Below are 21,498 nucleotides of genomic sequence, written 5' to 3'. Positions count from 1 at the left end.
TCTCCCGAAGCTACTAACTTAAAGCCCTTTTTTTAAAAAAGAAATGATTTAAGAATATAATGCGTGCTGTCATATGTCTAGGAAAGTCAAAGTCTTAAAATACATGCTGATTCAGGAAAATAGTTTTTGTGTTATTTGCAATTTACTTCTCTGGTTTGGATGTCTGAGCCGTTTCAACTGATTTTTGTGTGAAACCACAGAGCCAGATTAAATGAGTCATGGTAAATCAGAGTGGCTGATTAATTATTTATTATTTATTATAGATATTTTAGCTTTGACCTGGTTCAGAGATAACTAGGAGCAATAAGGTGAAAGAGCCTCCTAGAAACATCCTCGTCTGTACAAGCTCAGCTCAAAGCCATCTCCCATTTCTGCATATCTAGAGATAGATGACTCGGTCGTATTGGCAGACAGAAATTTCATCAGTCGACTGAAACCTACATCCTCTAAACACATTAAACATCACCTTGCTATTAGTCTTTAAGTAAAGAAGATTAAACCCTGTTTAATAGGACGGGCTCTTGTAGAAGACCTAAAATGCCAGTCAAAGGCAGATTGTTTCAACATGCTACATAAATTGATCTTAATCCTCCGGTCAGGCCATCTGGACCAAGCTTTGTGGCTTTGCATTGATCTACCCCAAGTAATGTTAAACCCTCAGTCCAGCCAAATGTATCAGCACATTTGTTCTCAATGCAATCTCATGTTTAACTGATGCGCAAACAAAAAGAAGGCTATCTCGGGTCATGCTACCTGTCCTTCCAGCATCGGTGCTTCTTACATTATACCATATACTTTATTACTTATTTACTTACAACATTTTAATTGACTTTATTTATTTATTTATTGCTCACCCCATAACTGTGTAAGTGATGCCAAACACAAGCCTCAGCATTATTTTTAGAAATCCACTTCCTGTTCAGAGCAGGTAGTCGTCTGACATGTTATTTACTACAATAACTACCGGAGGAAATGGCTAGCTTATGTCAAAAGGGGAAATACATCCCATACGTAGGCGTTTCCCCCTGCTTCTGCGGTAAGCTTGAGTTAAACACACATGACAAAGGTACCTCAGCATTGAAAACACTGAAGAAATTGATGCTGATCTCCTCATCAAACTCTGGTTAAGGGGGGTAGCATGGCATACTGAAATGATCTGATTTAGTTTTAGCATTAATTTAGTCCTCACCACAGTGTTATGCCAATTCTAAAGCACATAGAAATCATTACTACTTAATGTTTGAAACACTGAAGAATCTAGTGTCCAGTTAATATTTTTAAATCAAAAAAATGACTCCCAATTCTGTGTAATGACTCCAAAACCAGACAAAGGTTGCTGTTTTCCATTTACCCTGTTTTTTTTTTTTTTTGCATGGCTGAGCCTCAGCTGACTGACCGGGCATTATTACCAGAGTGACCAGCCAGCGCTAAAGGGGATCAGTGTTGGGCTTTAATTAAGATAACGGGGGGTCCTACGAATCTTCCTCTTCCTGTCTTTGATCCTCATTAGACACTTCAGCAGTATAAAACCAGCAGCTCAGAACAGGTTGCAGGGGTGTTTCCGTTGCCCTCTCAAGATGCCGGGGGCATGCATATAAAGCTCCTTTTGACTTGCTTGTCTGGAAAACCGTGCACCCTCTCAGGTTTGACCGTATTTTAACTACTGTCTTCTTCTTGAAGTAAACTGGCGTTGTATGATTAATGGAAAGGATACGCTCAAGTACTTTTAAAAGCATTTGCATTGATGGTTATGTTTTATGCTACTGCAAGAAATTTGGTGAAATATTTGATGGGCATAATTAATATTGAAAAGAACATTTTGTTGCAGGATTGTTTTTAGAGATGAACATTTATTTGAATTGGCACCCAGCCTAAGAGAAGGCTCTTGAAAGCTTTTATTGAACATATACAAGAGGGAAAAAAAAAATTACCCCCTAACATATGTATTGGAAAGCTACCGGTTTGTGTGAATTTCTCACTTTACTGACACTGCAGAGATACTTTTAGAGAACAAATAACAAGCAGCAGATAACTGCTAAACCCTTAAACCCCCCCATACATCCAGACACGCAGTGTAAACAACACCGCCGTGTCGCTCGGCAGCACCGAATCGGACATTTAAGGATTTGTATACAAACGTGTCACGGGGCGCGCCGTGTCATAATGTCACAAATCTCTTTCCTGTGACATCCTGGCAGAACAATGTGCTTATGTAGTTATTGCCACTGTAAAGAGCTGCGCACAGTGACAAAATGTCAGCTGATGCGTCTAGCTCGTTCTCACTAAAAAACAATCACTGGTCCTCTCTGTCCTCCTGCTCATGTTCACACATAGCTGTGTCTGCTGTGACAGTTTGCTCACTGTTTAACTCGGTGGCGTGGGATTGTCTAAGCATCCTGGATGGTAATGCAGCTTAAGGATCACCTCCAGACATGTTTTAAGACATATGAACAATTATCTTCTTGGAATAATACATTGTCTGATGTTTTATTTTCCCCCCCTAAAAAGTTCAAATACCTTGATTAAAATTCACATCTACTCCTTCTCCCTCATTCTTCTTCTCCAGAATTTATGAATATTTTTTCCATTTCAAAAGTTTTAACTGCTAGATAAAAAAAAAAATCAAGTCTCCATATTACATTTGCGTGCGTTGCATACTGGACTACGATTGGCTCCAAACTAGTTGTGATGTCACAAATCATACCTATAGATACACGCCTTAAACTGAGATTTAAGAGACACCTAGAAATTTCTCTCTTTCAGCAGATACAGTACATCATTCTGCACAGTGAAGCCCAAACATTCAACTGAGGTAACAAGAAGAAAAACACATTTTTGAGTGGAGGGGGACTTGTTTTCATTTTTAAAAGCCAGGAAAAGGTGCCTGAGCAGGATTAGTTTTGTAAGATGTGTTGCTTTTGATTAGTGCTGTGGCATTATAATTGGGTAAGCGTGTGTGTGTGTCTGTGTCTCCATGGATGTCTTAAATACCTTGTGTATGTCTGGCAGTGCTTGTCCATTTATATGAGCACAAGTAAGTAACAGAGTGCGTGCAGGTGCTCATGTATTTCACACCTGCTCCTTTACCCCTAAGGCAAATAGGGGTGTGTGTTTGTGTGTGTTTTGTGTGAGCATGCGCACGTATGCTGGAGGGAAAACTGCAACTGGTCTCCAATCTCTTCAGTTGGTAGTAGACTAATTGCCTGTTAAGTTCCATCTTAATTAGAGTTATTGCAGATAAACAGTGAGGCCAGGGACATAAGTATCGGTCAATTCAGAAACAGTCAGATGATAGATGTTTACATGCAATTGTCAAGTACAATATTACATTTTCATTAACTGGGTTGAAGCAAATGAGTTTATCTCACAAGAAAAGAGGAACAAAACAAAGACATCAATTAGAATCAGTTAACAATGTTCTAATGTACCAGCTATAGGTCACACAACCTATATGGTACATTTTTGTGATATTGAAATTTTAAAAGAAATTTGATTGTCTCTTACTGTTTCCATTTGTACTAACATGCAAAAATCCCTGAATATAAACCCAGCCAGAGAGTTTATTCTGCTTTCTTGAGACCTGCACAGCCCACACCCATCTCTATTTATAGAGGACCGCTGATCTATCCATCATTTCCTTTGCTGTCCAATTTAGCAAAATTTTCTCCACCCAGATGAGGCACCCCATAATTAACTGGCAGGTGTTTTCCTCCCCCCCACACACAGGCAAAGCATTAGAGGTGAACTAATCAGCGGCCTTTCTCCATGCGCAGCAGCATTACAGATGGCTTAGAGTCATCTTTTGTATGTTGCTTGCTGCCCACTCCAGACAAAGATTGAGAGGAGTGTGTGAGGCGGGGGCTAGCCCCATGTCTCTAGAGTAGGATCATATTTCCCCAATGTTTAATGAGGTATTGAGACCACCAATGCTCTCAGCGCTCAATACCAAGTGCCACTAGAGCATTGGCTGCAGAGGGGCATCACGACTGGCTAATGGAGCAAAGAAGCCCCCCTATGCAAGGGGTATGTCAGGGCTTTCAGCTGTCATGCATACATGGTTATGACAGCTTGACTGTGACATTTGCTTTGTTAGACCTCTAGAAATATTATCTCCTTTATTTTTTTATTTAGGTTGTGTTGTCTCCTAGCAATGCCTCTTGCCTTGTGATGTTGCCACAGTCATTTTGGATTGTAGCCTCTAAATAGTTTGATTTAACCTTTGCTGTACAACTACAGTTAAGTTTGACATATGTCTAGAATGTCAAGTATGAAGTTAACTACAGTAAAGTTTGACATATATGTAGAATGTCAAGTATGAAGTTAAAATGGTAAGCAATAGCCCAACTATAAATAACACAATATGAAGAAACTCTAGTCATTACACATCCTTGGTTACGAACACAAAGATTCAAAGTAGTCATTGCTGTAACTGCAGTTTCTAGAAAAAGGCATCTGCCCTCCATGTCAGGGCATTGAAGAAGTCCAGAGATTGTATGTGGGAGTAAGCTCATTTACAGACTGCCTGTCTGACACTAAAAGCATTCCCTCCATGCAATCTCTTCCTACATAACGTGTTTTAGAGCTGCAACTTTTAGTCGTTTAAAATCAATCAGCATCTATTTTCATAATCGATCGTTTTGAGTGGGAAAAAATGCTCAAATCTTCTTGTTCAATCTACTTAAATGTGAATATTTTCTGGTATCTTTAGACCTCTATGATAGTAAACTGAATATCTTTTGGGTTGTGTTTTTTAGTCAGGACTAAACAAAACATTTTAGGTTGCATCTTAAGCTTTGTGAAACGGTGATTGACATTGACCATTTTCTGGAACTGTCAAGACCAAACAATTAATTGGGGAAGTAATCGACAGATTACTCGATAATGAAAATAATGGTTAGTTGCAGCTCTAATGTGTATGAATATCATGATTGTCTTGTGCCTCTCAATCCTTTGCATGTAACAGTATATGTGGTCCTGTATTTAGCTTAATTTCCCAGTGCAAGTACAGTCATGTATGAATAAGTAGTGGTGCTTTGGATTTGTCAGATTGGGGTCAAATTTCTGGCCCTGGTATCACTACGGGTGTCTTTCTGTCAAACTGCTGCCGAGTGTGCGAGAGCAGCACAAAACTCCCAACTGCCCATTTGTATTGGGATTCATTTCAAATGTTGTCATCAGGCGTAAAACTGAATGTTGTTTTACATCTCCGATATTGGATTGAGATAAAAGACCCATGGTGATTCACAGCTGTATCTGTGGGTAGGATGGACTTTGGAGCCATTTACTGCATCATGGCATTGCACCTGTGTTTGCCTTTCCAGTATGGTCGGTTGGAACACTGATCAAAAGGCAATATGTAGAAGTTGTAAATTACCTACACATAGCATTTGGGCAGTGCTCCCAAAATACATTTGCCCCTTGCTTTGTATTAGTTTTTCCTTCAAAAATCTGCATTGAAATCCTGCTTAAACTGCCAAAATACAGCTAGATTTGTCATGGATAAATGAGTTCCCCAGTTGAAATAAGGTGAGTGAACACTGGGTTGTTTTGCAGCAGCCCGAAGTGTCAGATTCGGCAGTAAACAGTATGAAAACCGATTGCACAGTAGATCTTTAATAAGACATATGGATGTTTCTTACAAGGAAGTCTAGTTTGATGTCATTGCTTCTTGACATCATAAACATAAAGTTTGATGTCAAAAAGACAAAAACTGTCAAAAGATGGGAACCATGGACAGGCTATAAAATGGTACACGTCCTTCCTTTTTTTTATCCATCACAGCTGCAGTGATTTGGTAACAAGCTTATAACACGTGACATGCCACGTTTTTGTAGCATATAAAACTGTTTTTGAGCATGCCTACATAAATTGCAGCACAGAACCTGTTTGTAGGTAGATTGAAGTGGGCACTTACTGAAATGGCATTTTGACTCAGGTGGGTAGAGTGAGTCCTCTCCAGTATGTGTGTTGGCGTAATGGAGAGCTTGGTGAGCCTAGAGAGAAATGATTGGGAAAGTGTGTGCATGTGTTCCTTTTTTCCACCTACATCTACAACCTGAGAATAAAATGCAAATGTATTAAACTGGATAATGCAACCATTTATAATCAAATCCTACATTTGTGCATACAGGCAAAACTTTCACACCCACCTACTCTATTAGCGACACAGAGCACTTGTATACACACTTATACATACACAATCCCGGTCTTTTGTTCTCCGCTAAAGCTTATAGATGCCCAGCAGAGCACGTTGTTAAATTGAAAATGTACCCATATTGACAACACAAGCCACTGACCAACCTAATTATGTTTCTTCGAGTATGTTAGTATTAGATAAAAAGAAATTACTTCATTGCCATTTGTATGTATTGAATTTTTCATACTGTGTGAACTGTTTGGTATCTAAAATTACTAAACCTGTTGGCAATCATTAATAGAGCGAGGTTATGAAGTCCCTCTGTTGTTTTCAGAAATAATGCATCTACCTGCCAATAGTTCAACACACGACTGATTAAACATTGCCTACTCTGTCATTTATTGCTTCTGTGAGCATAAGATTTCATTTTTATAGATTTTCTTTTGTCTGTGACTGTCCAAAACCATTGCAAACTCTCCCTATTCATAGTCAGAACAATGACTATTGGGCTTTTTATCTGTGCACAGAGCTTGCATAATAATATGTGAGAAGTATAACAAAATAAAGGAACACTGATAAGACTCCTATCAGTTTCTCCATAGAACCATATATCTTTGACTTTAACCTCAACGGTTAAATACAAAACTATGCCATGTACACAACTCCTATGTTTAAGCGGGTACTCATGCGACATATCTTTGGAAAGCTAAGATTCCTGTGATTCCATTGATGCAAACTATTTCAAGATACAGTCACAGCAGCAGATATAATCAAACAAACAATTACAAAATTCAGGCAACTCCCCTATGAAGCCTCATATTACACCACTGATCCATAAAACTCAAAATGGTCTTGTTACATTGGCAAAGGTCCAGTAAAATACTTCAAAACACATTATTACATCAATAAATATCCATAAACCGCTGTTGCATCATTTCAAATTAGCCGACAGATGTGCTTATCCTCCATGTATTTTCCGTCATAACTCAAATTAGCAGGTAAACATTAGCGATATCTTGGTATCAAAATGGTGGCTGCACTCTGACCTTTTCGATCGACACCGCACTTGACCCAATAGGAGCTTCCATGTCCTGTCCGCAGCCCACAATAGCCAAAAAGAATCGGCGTTGAAAGGAAGTGCCTGCCCCTCTGCTTTAGTGTAAAGACCAAGCCACTTGGAACAGATTGTGCTGATGACTTGCACTTCGTATAACCAATGAAATTCTGAAAATGACCATGCGCAGCTTTAATGGTTTCTATAAAGCCACAACAGGAAATGATGTAAATTTTAAATAGTTTGCTGTGTGTTGCCTTTTATATAAACTGCTTTTTCACCATAGCACTTGTTTTGACTCTCTTGTATGCACAAAGTTTAGTTTCAAGAAGTGGGGAAAAAGCACTATAATATGTATAATTTGCTTATAGTATGCTTCAGTTACTTTGAAGCACGGATCCTTTGGAGTCTCCAAATGGACTTTTTTTGGAAAACGCCTAGATACATCCTTAGAAAAACATTCATTTTCTGTGGTATAGTTTATTAAATTTGAACTTGGACTAGGTAAGGCTCCATGCTGTGGTCCCATTGTGTTTTCCAGCTATTAAGTCACAGCTATAGGTCATCTGCAGGCATCTGTTTGCAAAAAAAAATTCAGGCAGAAATAAAAACCCTCTACTTCAGTGTGCTCAAACTCCTATTACTCAACGCCAGTAGAAGTAACAATGATTCTTACTGTTAGGGGAAAAAACTTCAGCGTGTTAACTTTGAAAAGAGACCAAAACCATGCATGTACTCCTAATGGTTCAAGAACAGTTTTCAATTTACTTTAGGTATGCCTCGGATAGGCATTCTAGGCTAATTTTACAGGAATGGTAACATGTTTTTATTATTTTTTTTATTGGCAATCATCAAGAGGCCCATGCTCAGCCATTCATTCTTTGCAGATTCTGGGTAACAAGACAATGACATTATACTTCTATTGCATTACAGTACAACAGCGGTCCAGCCCTACACACGCCCAAAGTCTGTCACCACATGTCACATGCGTCTAGTGTATTTTAAAAATAAAGCACTTCCATGTTCATGATAGATAAAATAAAAACAATGTAACAAATACATTTACGAATGCAAACTTTACACACATGAAACATACTGTATTGGGGTCATTTACACCTTTCAGGTTGTGGATAAGTAAAAAAATATATATAACATTTAAACAAATAGCCTAAATCTTAACTCAACCCTTCTACACCATATAATCTACAGCCAAAATCTGGTGCAATGTATTTTTTTTTTAATGTTTTCCTTATGAGTACAATACCTTGAGTTACAACTACTGTATGGAAAGTGCTATGCAAATAAATAAACTTAAACTTACATAAAAACAAACATCTTAAAAATGCTGGTGATATCCATGTCTTATGCGTTTCATATATGGTCCAGCTATATACTAGGTTTCGACCAAGTCTTCTCTTATGTTATGTTGGGTTTAACTGCCACCGAAGCATCTTTTTGGGCTTCAAAGGTGTTTTCTTTACATTTTAATGCATGCATCCATATTTTGGTGTACTGACATGAGAACTCTATCAGGACCCTTCTGAGCTCTACAGCAAAACTGTAGAGGAACAGATCCAATGTAGGAACTGATGTTTATACTGTACAGCCGCTGCTAAGTCATGGTGGGGCAGCACGTGATTGGTCACATGAAATCAAACAAGCTGTCAAACCCGATTTTGAAGTGATTTGTGTGGATTGAGGACTCAGTTGGCTGTGGAAATTTGGCTGTGTGTAAAAACATTTATCTCTTCCAGACCTCACATAGGGCTGTACTAAGAGCACTAAGAGTAAGATTGGCAGTACACAGAGAAACTGTACATGCTAATGGAAATCTGATTTGACAGCCATCGTGTCAAGGTTAAGCCTGCATCAGCTAATGTTCACTGCCAAGTTAGTTTTATGTATGGGAATGGGGTTTGAGAAATTTGTGTATGTATATATAAAAAAAGGCTAAATCTGGATTAAATTACCAATATATACATTTCTTAGTTTGAAAAACGTGCATGTTCTGTTACATTGTGCAGTTTGACAAAGTAACTTACAGAAGCACCTGAAAATGGTCAAGATGAAGGAAACAATGAGTAGAAAAAAAGTAGAATATAAAGCTGTGTATACAGTATAATACCCAAAGCCAGTAAGGACATAGTTATAGATATAATGCTTAACCATAAACTTGCATATACTCATCAATCTTGACATATTTTTCTTGGATCCAAGTCATTGGCTGTTTTCTATCAGCTGAAGGTAGTATTAGTTGGTTCTAGTGCCCAAATGAAGATGGAGATGAGGAGCTGAGTTTTTTTTCTTTTTTTTTCCTGGCATCGTGACATGCTGCATTGATGAATTTATGCAAAGCAAACATACAGTGTGATTGATCAGTGAGCTCCTGCTCTTTTCCACTGAAGGTTAACGTTTTATTTGATGGACGTGTTTTTGTTTGAGGTGTTCTTTGTTTAAGGCGAGGCAGCCCGCATCTCCTTTCCAAAACGCTGCGGTCAGTATTTTCATTTGCTTTTGCATGAAGAGCTGATGCAGAGTAACCCTTAAAATCAGTTGCATTCAACTGGCTGGCATGTGTTGAATCAACCCAGTATTTATGATTTTTCATGAATGAACCAGCCGTGTTTCTTTCTTACTGTTCAACTGTGATCAATCAGCGTGAACTCAACTGTTTATTAGGAACCCCTCAACAACTATATTCCTTTCCTCTAAACCTCTCAGTCTGTGGCCTCCTCATTTCCTGGTGTGGAGCAGGAGAAGGTGTTACCCACCAGTGTGGTGCTGATGAGGGACCAACATTACACTGTCGGTCAGACCCACAATGACTCTGCCTGTTGTGTGAATGGGCTCAGTGGGTCACATGGTGGCCCTGAGGCCATTGCTTCTTTGAGGACATGCCAAGTGATCTTGTGCTAAATTAGGCATAACAGTTTATTTCTATGCAGGCTTTGTGTGCGTGACTGTATATGTGCTAGGGGAATTTTAATTTTAAGAAAGAAATCAATTGTTTGGAGTCAAAAAGACATCATCCACTCTTGCATAGATAGATCATCCACTCCATTATGGTGTCACAGTTGTAAACCTGTTAACTGCTGTATAGTAAAGGACAAATCCACCTAAAATCAATTTTAATGCTGTTAAAAAGCAGCTATTGGTGTTGCACTTTAAATTGGAAACAATCTGTTGATTTATTTTATTTGGATATCAGGCAAATATATAAAGTATAATTTGATGTTGAGATGAGCTTGGTCCAGTGCAGAATAATGAATATCCACAATCTATTACTGCAGTCAGCAATGTGAAAGATGTCAAAACATCCCCTAGAATTAAAGGGCAAGGGAGTCTCAGTGGACTCCTTTCTGTTGCAATATGGAGCACAAATGTAAGGAGAGATCCAAGTCCAGTACAATTTGTCTAACTGAATGGCAGTTGGTCTGTATGTCAGCAGCACTATACCTCAGTGTCAAGATGTGTTTTGTGTTGCAAGGTATCTGAGAGCCAGAAGTGACCACAACTGCCACAGTGGAAGGCTAAGACAAGGAGAACAGGGTTAAGAGAGGAAGTTCTCAAATCTGACATGGCCGGGCAATAAAAAGAAGTTTTGTTCTTCTGTTTCCATCATATTGTCTGTGGCTATACACATGTGGCTCTGTATTTTGTTTTTTCCCCTAAAGCTGGACTCAGAGTACAAGAGTTGTAAAATCCTAACCACTTTTGAAATCAGGTTGCATCACACACATAAGGAGAAACTTCACAGATGTTCTTTTCTCTAATCTCAAACATGCACACACACTACAAGATTTGAAAATAATGGTGCATCACACACTACAAGATATTATCGTGCCAGAGGGAGTAATGCACCACCTCACATAATCTCAAGGGGAAGCAGATGTAAACAAAATGTGGAGAGTAACATGGTGCAACAACTTGCTGTAGTAATGCTTTGTAGTGAGGAAAAAACAAAAGCAGAAGGCTAAACGAGTCTGAATGGGGGGGGGGAAATGGTTGGGGAGACGCAGACGGGTTGTCTGTTCTTCAGCAGGAAGTTTTAATATCTGTCAACAGTAGTATGCTAGCTAACGTTAGCCTCAAGGGCTAGGTTCTTTTACAGTTGCTTAACAACACCATCAGCTGCTCCAGGGCTAACGTTAGCTTGTAACGCTAACATTTAGCTACCTAGTCCTTGCAGACTTGTCTCTCTCATTGGCTATTGTGGTCCCGCTCGGAAAGTAGTGATGTTTTAACTCCTAAATATCAAACATATTTGAAATTATCGGGGCAACCCTGATGAGTCTGTGAGGTTCAAGATTGGATCTGTAAACACTTCACATTACCAGATAATCTGAGCCGAACATTGGTACCAAACAAGATCCTAGACCAGATTTCTCCTCTGATTGTCAGGAGGGGTTTACTGAGGATAAATCGGCCCAAAACTCCTGTAGTCTGAGCTCGGCAAAGACACAAGGACAAGAGGATGAAATGTCATGACTCGGAGGATTCAGTCAACTCTTTGAGGCTTTTGAAAGGACCAGTGCGTAGGTTTTAGTGGCATCTAACAGTGAGGTTGCGGATCGCAACCAACTGAATGCCCCTTGCCCTCACCCCTCCCTTTCAAGAATGTAGGAGAACCTACGGTGGCCACGAAACTCACAAAAAACACAAAGGCCCTCTCTAGAGCCAGGTTTGTCCATTCTGGGATACTGTAGAAACATCACAGTGCAACATGAGGGGCTCCGTGGAAGAGGACCCGCTCCCTATGTAGATATAAAGGGCTCATACTAAGGTAACGAAAACACAACAATACTTCGTTTCAGGTGATTATACACTAATGAAAACATACTTATGAATATTATATTCCAGTTCCGCTAAATCTTACACACTGGTCCTTTAAAACCTGATATTTGGAAGCTGTTTGAATATTGTGGGTTTTTGTTTTGAATACGCTGCATACAGATTCACACAAACTTGCAAAAAGAGGCTCATGAGAGTCTTTGTTCAAGTACTTTGTTTGAGGATGTTTTTCTACCTTACTCAGCATGCTTGTTTCCTGCTTTTCCAAGGATCAGACAAACAACTTGGAGCTGTGTTTTTCCCTGCTGTGGAACACTAAATTGCTGTGCAGTAAAGTAAATTAAAGCTCAGGACCCCCCTCGAAGTTTGATGTATGGGTGGGGGAGTATCAATGAGTAATTAGTGATTCAGGTCTCAGGCAACTTCTAGTGAGTGTTGAATGAATTAGAGATCTATGGCAGCAGTACTTCACTCTTGGCTTTTAATTTAGAAAGTGGAGGTATTCTTTATTGCACCTTGTTACTTTCACATTGAGAGTGCTCTTTTGAAGAGCGTTAGCATGATCTTGTGTTAGATGGTTGTGAGATTTGTGCTCCGTTTCCTGATCTTCTCCCTACCACCTGTTTTACAGTAATACATTGTCATAACCAATACACAGATGGGCCACATCTGTTGGAACCAGTATCTTTAGCATGCACATGTGTGTATCCGTTCCCCACCCACACATACACACACACGCACCAGCAAGTTTGCCACCAATCTCTGAATGCATGCCACTGTATTATTGTGTGTGTGTGTATGTTTCTTACACAAGCCACCTACTCTACCACCTGGACGCCAGGAAAGAGATGCTTCCTTGGCTGCTCCATCAGAGCCCGGCGGATTTCCTGAGGCTTCCTGGGGAAGTCAGATCACACTGAGATCACAGGCTACTGTACTGCCCCTCATACACACAAATGCATAATAGAAACTGCTCAATTTAGCACCAAAGTTCTATGAACCTATGATCAGGATCCATTTTAGGACTGGAAAAAGAACAAAGTTGTATTTTTTTTAATCAAATGTGCTATATGTTAGCATGAAGACATGGCAAACAGCCTCTGAGTGTTTGCAAAAATCCCTTTGTCATCTTCCAGTAGCTGGGTGGGCTGCTCTCCAGCCCATACATTACAGCTTCATTAGCATTTACAAATCACAACTTTAAACTGTGCTGAATCTGCCCTCAAAGTACTCCACCCTGTTAAGATTCAGGTCACACACAGCAAGCCCATCATCTCCTCCTGTGCCTCAGTAACCAGAGGTTGGTAGTAAAAAGAACTGACGAGACTATTTTCTACTGCTTACCTCATGCCAGTGTGGCTTTGTGTTCACCGCTGCCACGTGCAAGTCGAAATTACAGCCTGCAGGCAGATGTAAAGGGGAGGTGCCAAGCAGCACTTAGGTCCAAGGCCTTATCCCAGCCTAACCCCCACACACACCCAGCTCCGCACACTGATCAGGGAGACCTTTGAGATTTTGGTTCATCATTCACTGCTCCCCCTGCCTTTGATGATGACCTTGGTGCTTCATCATTATTTTCATGTCCACATTTGTGAAGTGGTACATCCAGTTGCTGTTCCCACTGCTTTAATGGTCTTCATGATAGCATAATGCGGTAACCACACAGATGTACAATATATCTAATCCTGCCTTGTTTTTGCTTGCTGTGCTTGTGTGTTCACAGATGGGATATAAAAACAGATTAGTCTCAGCTGTGACTTGGTTTTTTTTCTTTTTCATTTTTAAGATGTAAACCTGTGTACCATTTGGGTGTGGCCCCTTGCTTCTGCTGACCTCTATTCTTACTGTGATTATGTGACGGCCATTCATATTCATATGACCAGCTCTGTGTGTGTGTGTGTGTCTCACTGAGAAGAGCTCTTGGCAGAGGACCTCCCACTCCTATTTTACACTCTCTCGCCTTCTCCTGGTCCCCCCCCCCCTTCCTCTGGGGGCGAGATAATTGTGTGATGGTTTGCTCATTGTCAGGATCAAGTCAGGCAACAGAAGTGTTTTCACAAAGCAGACATCTGCTGCGCTGTGCTGCCCTTTTCAGCAGTGACGTAATGTCCTGTGGCAAGTCTCATCCATATAAAAAGTGCACAGTGGAGGGCTGGAGTGGAGGGTTGGTGTACAGGAGAAGGTTGGAGGGGGGGGGGAAATCTGAGATTGACTAATCAGTAATGGACGCAATCGTTAGTTCCCTGGTCTTACATCATGTTTACACTGGTTAGCAGTCTTCATCCCCATATTTTATTGGCACATTGCTGTTTCTTGGCAGATAACAGTAGAGGCAAACTGTGCTCTATAGCACACTTTTATTAACTAACTTCACTAGCTTGACATAAAGGCACTTTTATGGTGAGGAATGCTGCATTAGTGTACCCCTTTTCCTGAGGGTTTGCTAGTGGAGGGCCCAGGCTGGGGGCTGAAGTGGGAGGGGACTGGTTGTGAGGCTGCATGGGCTCTGGTCCAAAACGATGTGTGATGGTGCAGAACCCTAAGCTCCATTAGCCAGCTAGAGCTTTAACTTTGTATTGTGGCCTGGAATGCATTCATCTAGCTGTCCATCTCTGGCCCCTAGTCTGTCATGGCTTCTTACTAGCAATCAACTACTTTACAAATTGGAGGTCAGTGTTAGTTCAGAGTGTGATTATATGCTCCAAGTTCTGCTCCCCGCCGCACTGACTCCACTAATACATTCGTCGCTGTACTCCAAATCAGATTTAGGCATTTTTAGACATTAGTTTCTTTTTCCATGTCTTGACGTATTTGCGAATGTTGCAGTCAATAATAAAAAAAAAAAAAATTACAGAATGACGCTGCCCAACCATCCAGCATACAAATTCAAATGCAGTCTGAACATCTCCTGTAGAAATCACTTTGGACCCCATTTAATCTAGTTTTGTAGACTCCTTGTTGGTGCCAGACTACTTTTCATGCAGTGTGCTTGAATATGACAACAGCTTCGCCTCTTCAAGTAAACACATCCTCAAAGTGTTGCCTAATGCATGTAAGATATCCCATTTCAGACCCAGCTACAGAGCCCATTGGTTAGTGCCATGTGAAAATCCCTGTCAGCATCTGTGAATGTCAGACATTCCTTCCTGCATTCATGTCTAGTGCTCTTAGTGCATATAAATACTTGATTAATAATATTACTCAAACCTGGGAGACATGGGGTTCCCCCACCCTCAAGCCACAGAATTAGAGCAAATTAGACACTTGGGAGAGACTATTCTGATGCATTCCTCCAAAATTACCTCAAGCTATATTTACCCTGTACTCAAAGTGTAACATAAGACTTAAAGATGTTGATCTTAGCTTGATATGTAAAAAGTTGAGGGATTAAGCCCTTGATGGTTTTGCAGCTACTAGCATTGAGTTAAATTACCACCTGTATAGCTGGTAGAGATTCTTGCTCAAGGAGACTTCAGCAAGGCAGATGCTTGAGTTTGCAACTATTTTTTTTTTTCTGACTGACATGCTCTCCCCAGCAACATTACCCTTGAGTCCAGTTTCCTATCCCTCCTTTGATGATCCACCAATACAGATGGACTCAAAGAGACCCTCCCTAAACATGGTAGAATTCATCATGAATGTCTTGGATGACAGTGTACGCCAAAATCCACTCATCCTTGTTTCAAACTAACTATTTCTTAACAGCAAATACATTTTGAGTGTGTCATAAGGCAAAAGGGGGATGCTACATGCAACATTTCCCCCCATAACCACAGCTATTACCAGACGTGGCTTTGGAAAAAATTCCTGAGTAGTGAATGCCAAAGTACGGGGGGACGGGAGACGAAGCAAGCTCATTTGAAACACGGTTCTTGTAGGACTGTACTTGACTGTTTGCCTGCCAAAATGGAAGCTGTAAAAAGCTGTTGCTGCAGCCTCACCCTTTAGTATTCCTTCTCTTCGGGCGTATCATGTTGAAATTACAGACCACTGTGCCACACAAGATAAAAAGTTGTCATTGTGATATGGTCCTCATGCCATCCACACCCTACACTCAAACCGTCATAAGGGATTTGTCTGCATAAAGAGAACAAATAATATATTGTTCTGGAATTCAGTGGGGGTGAAACTGCAATAATCAGTCCCATTTCCCATTGTATCGCTGTCCTGGAATGTATGACAATAGGTTTCATTTTACAATAGGAATAGAAACTCCCCTTTTATCACTGACTAATCCACCACGGCTTATTTTACATTCTCATCAACTAATTGCATTATTCAAACACCTGCCAGGGTATGATTTGAAGCAGAGTCATGTCTAATTATGCATTTTTATACTAACAAACAAATCCTGAAAGTAATTACAATATGACAATTTAAACAATTAGTCTTTGGAAAAGAAAAATTGTCCTTGAAGAATGTAACTATTGTTTTCTGCTTTTTGATTGCAGTAGCTTCAGCAGCATCGCTGTAGCGGTTTAGTTTAGAACGAGCAGGAAATGGCTAGTATTCCAACTATCGGAGCCAAATCCCAAATGCAAACCGGCCTGTGTAGCTAAATAAAGCTGCAAGTTACTCCAGTCCTGTGGCTGTCCCACAGATGCAACCTAATTTCCAATACAGCCACATGTTATTGATTAGGGTAGACGCCATGCAGCCTGGCAGAGCAGTATACCATTTCTCTGAACTTCTTTAACCCCACTACCTTCTCATCACCCTCAAAATATGCTGGAAAATGGACGATTTTTCTGAAAAGCAAAGGCGGTTCCCACAGCAGATATTTACATACAGTATGTTAAAGAACATAATCATGAGGTGTAAAGTATAATCAACTATACTTGGAAAGAAGGGTGTTATGTAAGCATTTAAGTTGTATTTAATTGTATTATTAAGTCTCATGACTTTGTGCTTCTTTTCTTCCAGCTATGCTTTGGCAGATGAGGCCTACCGTTCACTGAGGGACCAGGACAAGGACCAGTGCATCCTTATCACAGGGGAGAGTGGGGCTGGGAAAACTGGTAGGCAGCCATTTTTGCATTTACGTTACATTATTTTAGTTTTTCTTCATTTCAGGGAAATTGACTGGTGCATCCACACTCCTGTCAAACACCATCCTGCGTCATGAATAAAATCATTCATGTTCATACAGTAGCTTGGATCTGCTTGATACAGCCACATATGTTAATGCTATCAGTTCAACAAGGAGAGATGATTTTGAACAATATTTATTGATGTTAGTGACAGAAGGATTTTTGGCGGTTAGACTCCACTCCATTGACGTGAAGCATTAGAGTGTTGGCTCGTATCAAGAAGGGAGATTGGACACGATCCCCCCAGAGTCTAGACACTGGTGGTGGTGGAGTAGAGCTAGCAGGTCCTTGGTGGAAACCTTTGGACGAGTCTGACCGGATATCATGGAGGTCACGGTGATAATGGGGGAGGAGGTGGGTTGTGCAACAGTAGATCTGAAAGACAGAATGTCAGAATTGCAGCAATATTTAAAGAACAGCCTCTAGTATAGAGACTGATTGGCTTGAGGAACACAGGCAGAAATATCATTGATCCAGTCTGGCAATTACGAAATTGTGAATTAAGGGATTTTTGACTGTGGGAAAGCAGATGTGACTGAGAGAAACAGAACAGGAAGAAACAGCTGACATTCACCTTTAGTCAAATAAAAGCAGAACGCAAGGGAAGAGAGCTTCATTAACACATCTGTTTGAAGCATGAACATAAAAAGTTCCTTATTTATCAAAAGCTAAGCAAAAAAAAAAACAAACCCAAAAACAATTTTCATAGATCCAAGAAAAGAGTATCTTCACAAATAACCCAGTAGTTGGTTAATAGATCTCTGGAAGATTAAAAATGTACTGTCTTGTCCGTTCAGCTCTTCTTGTTTGTAGTGCTCAACAAAAGTTTGTTCAAAGTGTAGTCAAAACTTACCTAAAGGCAACTGTAAGATGAGGGTTGTTATGTAGAAAGCTGAAGTGCAGATTTTTAGATCAGATCTACCTTGAAAGGCAGCTTGATGCCAGTTTTTGTTTTGAGAACATCATGTCAGTACACGAAACACAACAGTAGATCTGTGATGAGCCGTGTATGGTTGGCATGTAAAACGATAGTGGTAGACCAGCAGCACACAGAAAACATAACCTTCACACTGGTCAGGTAGGAAACTTGGAAATTCCTGTTAGACTGTGTGTCAGACTAGAAATACTTAATGGAGCCTAGAGGCAGCTGTGTTCTTCTCCTTGTCCTTTATGTCTGTCGGGGTTTTTTTTATATTTATGTGGCCATGTTCAAGAGTAGTTTCACATACCTTTACAGAAACCCAACAGGGATGGAATTTCCTGCTGTGTCACAGGTAAAAAATTAAGTTGGCAGCACACAAACTGTGGGAAGTACAAACTGTTGCGATCTACTCATAAAATATCTACCTGCACAGTAGAGACACACATACATACTCTTTAGAATTGTAAATCTTGACCTTTGCACTCAGGTTTCTTGACTGAGCGCTCTCATTACAGCTGTTGACTCGCAGCATATCAGTTTTGATAACCGTTTAGTGAAAGTTTGTTTTCTTTATGATTCCTGTCCATTTGGTTCCAGTTTAAAGTTACCACATGGCTCAAGGGGTGGGTGATATGGGAAAAATAATTATACCGACAACAATTATCACAGCATTATCTCTATCTTTTTTTTAATATTTACTGAATTAATGAATATGGGGAAAAAGTGAAACTTATACTTGTCCCATTGAGTGTTAAACTTGACCAAAATAATTTAAATTCCAAGAAATAGTGTTTAGGTTGTTATGTTCTGATTTTGGTTAAGCCTAACCTATCAATAATTTACACATCAGAATTGATCCATGATATCTCAACATGAGAATTTTGTCAAAATACAATCATAAGGAGAGATGATAAATGATATTGAATCATCACCTTGCCCTACTTTCTTGTTATGAGTATCAACACTGATATTTGTTTACTGCTGAAATTATCCTGTATCCACGGCCCGTATCGATGATATGACTTTCTGTTTTCATGCTGTTAATGGTTTAGCGCTATTGATGCATTGATCTCTGGCTAGAGCTCAGATTTCACAACATAACCTCCCCTGTAGCACTTTGGTAGAAAACATCAAGAGCCCTGAAGCCACACAAGTATTTGAACAAATAACACTGTCAACACTGTATAAGATCAGTCAGTTATTCATAATCATTTAAAATATTAACTATACATTTAAAGGTGAAATGCAGTGATACAATAGTAAAATAGGCCCAATACAAAGCGGCAGAAATCACAGCGCAGCTTGACAGATCATGTTTTGCATCATGTGGTATCCTTTATTTGGCTGCTCCCAACCTCTCATGGATATTAAAAAACCCCACTCCAAGAAGCTGTTCAGCCAAGTCAAAGAGATAAATTCGGATTTCAGTAATCTCATCGTCCCCCAAAGCTTTGTAGTGGAGTAAGGCCATCAAAAACAAGCCTGCCCCATCAATAAGGGTCACTGACATCCATGTCTTACTAAGGGTTTTCTCATGCCTCTGCGGCTTCCACAGGAGCGAGAGGCTATGACGAACATTACTATCAGATGCCAAATAGTGTGCAAGAGACATAACATACTGTAGTTTTTATTGCTTGAGAGAGATGACTGAGGACGTTTATTTTGCTACTCTAAGAGATAAAAAAAGGTGCTCATGATGTCTACATTTTTTGACGCCACATTTTTCTTTTTTTTTTTGCCCACCTTCCTCTATCCTGGTTTAAAATCTGCGAATGTGTCTGGACCTGTATGTATGCCAGGCTCATTAGCAGTCTGTACCAGCAACTACTGTCAAGCTCTTTTCTATCCCCTCTTTTGGCACATCGCTCACATCGTCAGTACTGGGTCATCTCACTGGACAGGAGAGATGATCCCGATGCCAATAGTCATCTTACAGGACATGTCACTCGGTTCAGACAGCACATGACGCCTTTTGAACTTGTGTCACATTTGTCACATCCAGAAAATTATGTTTGGGGAGCACGCTCCCCTCACAACACAAGTCTCTCAGATCAGCTTCAGTTCTGATAAAAGTGTGTGAACAGGCATCATCTCTGTAGATCTAAACGAAGTCATGTTTCTCCGCCGCATCCTCTTGTTTCTCAGCGAAATCTCTTGTTTTTAATGATGATAACATGATGCAATAATGGTCATCGTCTAACTAAACAAAGTGGGTCCTCATTTTGGGGTTTGAGAAATGAGGCCTCCTCCTTTTTGCTCCAGACAAATGATTGATGCACACCCTGTCTGGATGGGTGTCAGGGGGGATGATGTAAGAGGGGGATTTTATGGGGAGTGGTGAGATGGGTGGATATGTCGCACTTGTTCTTCAGTTATGTCTAGCAAAAGCTTTGACCTAATATTTATCTGAATGTGTGTGTGTGTGTGTGTGTGTTTCAGAGGCCAGTAAGCTGGTGATGTCATATGTGGCAGCGGTGTGTGGGAAGGGCCAGGAGGTGAATAAGGTCAAGGAACAGCTGCTGCAGTCCAATCCCGTGCTGGAGGGTGAGTGAAGCGCTCTGCATATTCAAGCTGCTCCCAAATCAAAAGGCTCTTCCAAATGCGGCCGTCCTTTGCCAAAATTTGCAAGATACAGATGTATAGTTGCAACTTTCAGCGACCTCTTTAACCCACTGAGCACTAGTGTTTATCAGAGTTTAATTTTATCACAATCTTTGATCATTAAGCTTGGTTTTAGAGTAAATTATGACCATAAAGATACATTTTATCACCACAAAACTTAGTAATTTTCTATTGAACACAATATTTCACACAACTACAAAACATAACCTTTTAGATATAGGATATAGACACTGAGAAACATAGAAACATGAATTTTACACACACACACATACATACTGTCTCATTCCTCACAGCTCAGTGCTGCCACCGGAACAGCTGTATTTTAATTGGGGGCAGTGGACAGGAAATGCCCATGAATGATGAAGCTGTATGCCTGGGTTGAGTCGCTGCAGAAAACCCTGCACATCTGCAAGAGCTTAGCTCCTGCAGATCTAATTGCCCTAACGCTAAAAAAGAGGGAGAGGGCAGCACAGTTAACCAGCTATACACAATGTATCTATGTCAGGCTCTCTCTGCGACTCTCAGTTTTGCTTTCACTCTCTTTCAGGATCTTAGTTTCATTCTTCGTCACCCCTTTTTTTTTTTTTCTTTTCATTTCTCGCCCTGACTCCTCTTACCCTTTTATCTTTCCGTTATTCTCCGTCTCTCTCGCCCCTCCAGCTGCCATTGTACCAGGCTAGCACCCCACACATTCACTTTAACGATAGACTTAAACACACATTAATCAGCTGTTATCAGCAATTAAGCAGTTATGCTAATAGCGCTGCGATGCATGACACATTAATAGCATTTTAATGTAGAAATGTGGTTGGAAGCAAACGGAGAGGCCCTGGATACTATATATTACTCTAAAAGGATCCCTTATGCACATAACACAAGAGGC

The 21,498-nt window shown here is 40.3% G+C and overlaps 1 protein-coding gene across 4 annotated transcripts in view; it reads left to right on the top strand.

Moving 5' to 3' along the window:
• Positions 1–21,498, top strand: part of myo1b (myosin IB) — a 64,608-nt gene that overhangs the window by 13,882 nt on the left and 29,228 nt on the right. For all 4 annotated transcript variants that reach the window (XM_067603173.1, XM_067603174.1, XM_067603176.1 and 1 more), the window contains exons 4-5: positions 16,905–16,999; positions 20,433–20,537. In XM_067603173.1, coding sequence (XP_067459274.1) covers positions 16,905–16,999; positions 20,433–20,537 — 200 coding nt within the window. The remainder of the gene's footprint in view (positions 1–16,904; positions 17,000–20,432; positions 20,538–21,498) is intronic.

This window comes from Thunnus thynnus, chromosome 11 (genome assembly GCF_963924715.1).
Source record: "Thunnus thynnus chromosome 11, fThuThy2.1, whole genome shotgun sequence".
NCBI lineage: Eukaryota > Metazoa > Chordata > Actinopteri > Scombriformes > Scombridae > Thunnus > Thunnus thynnus.
This window is presented reverse-complemented; position numbering and strand designations above follow the sequence as displayed.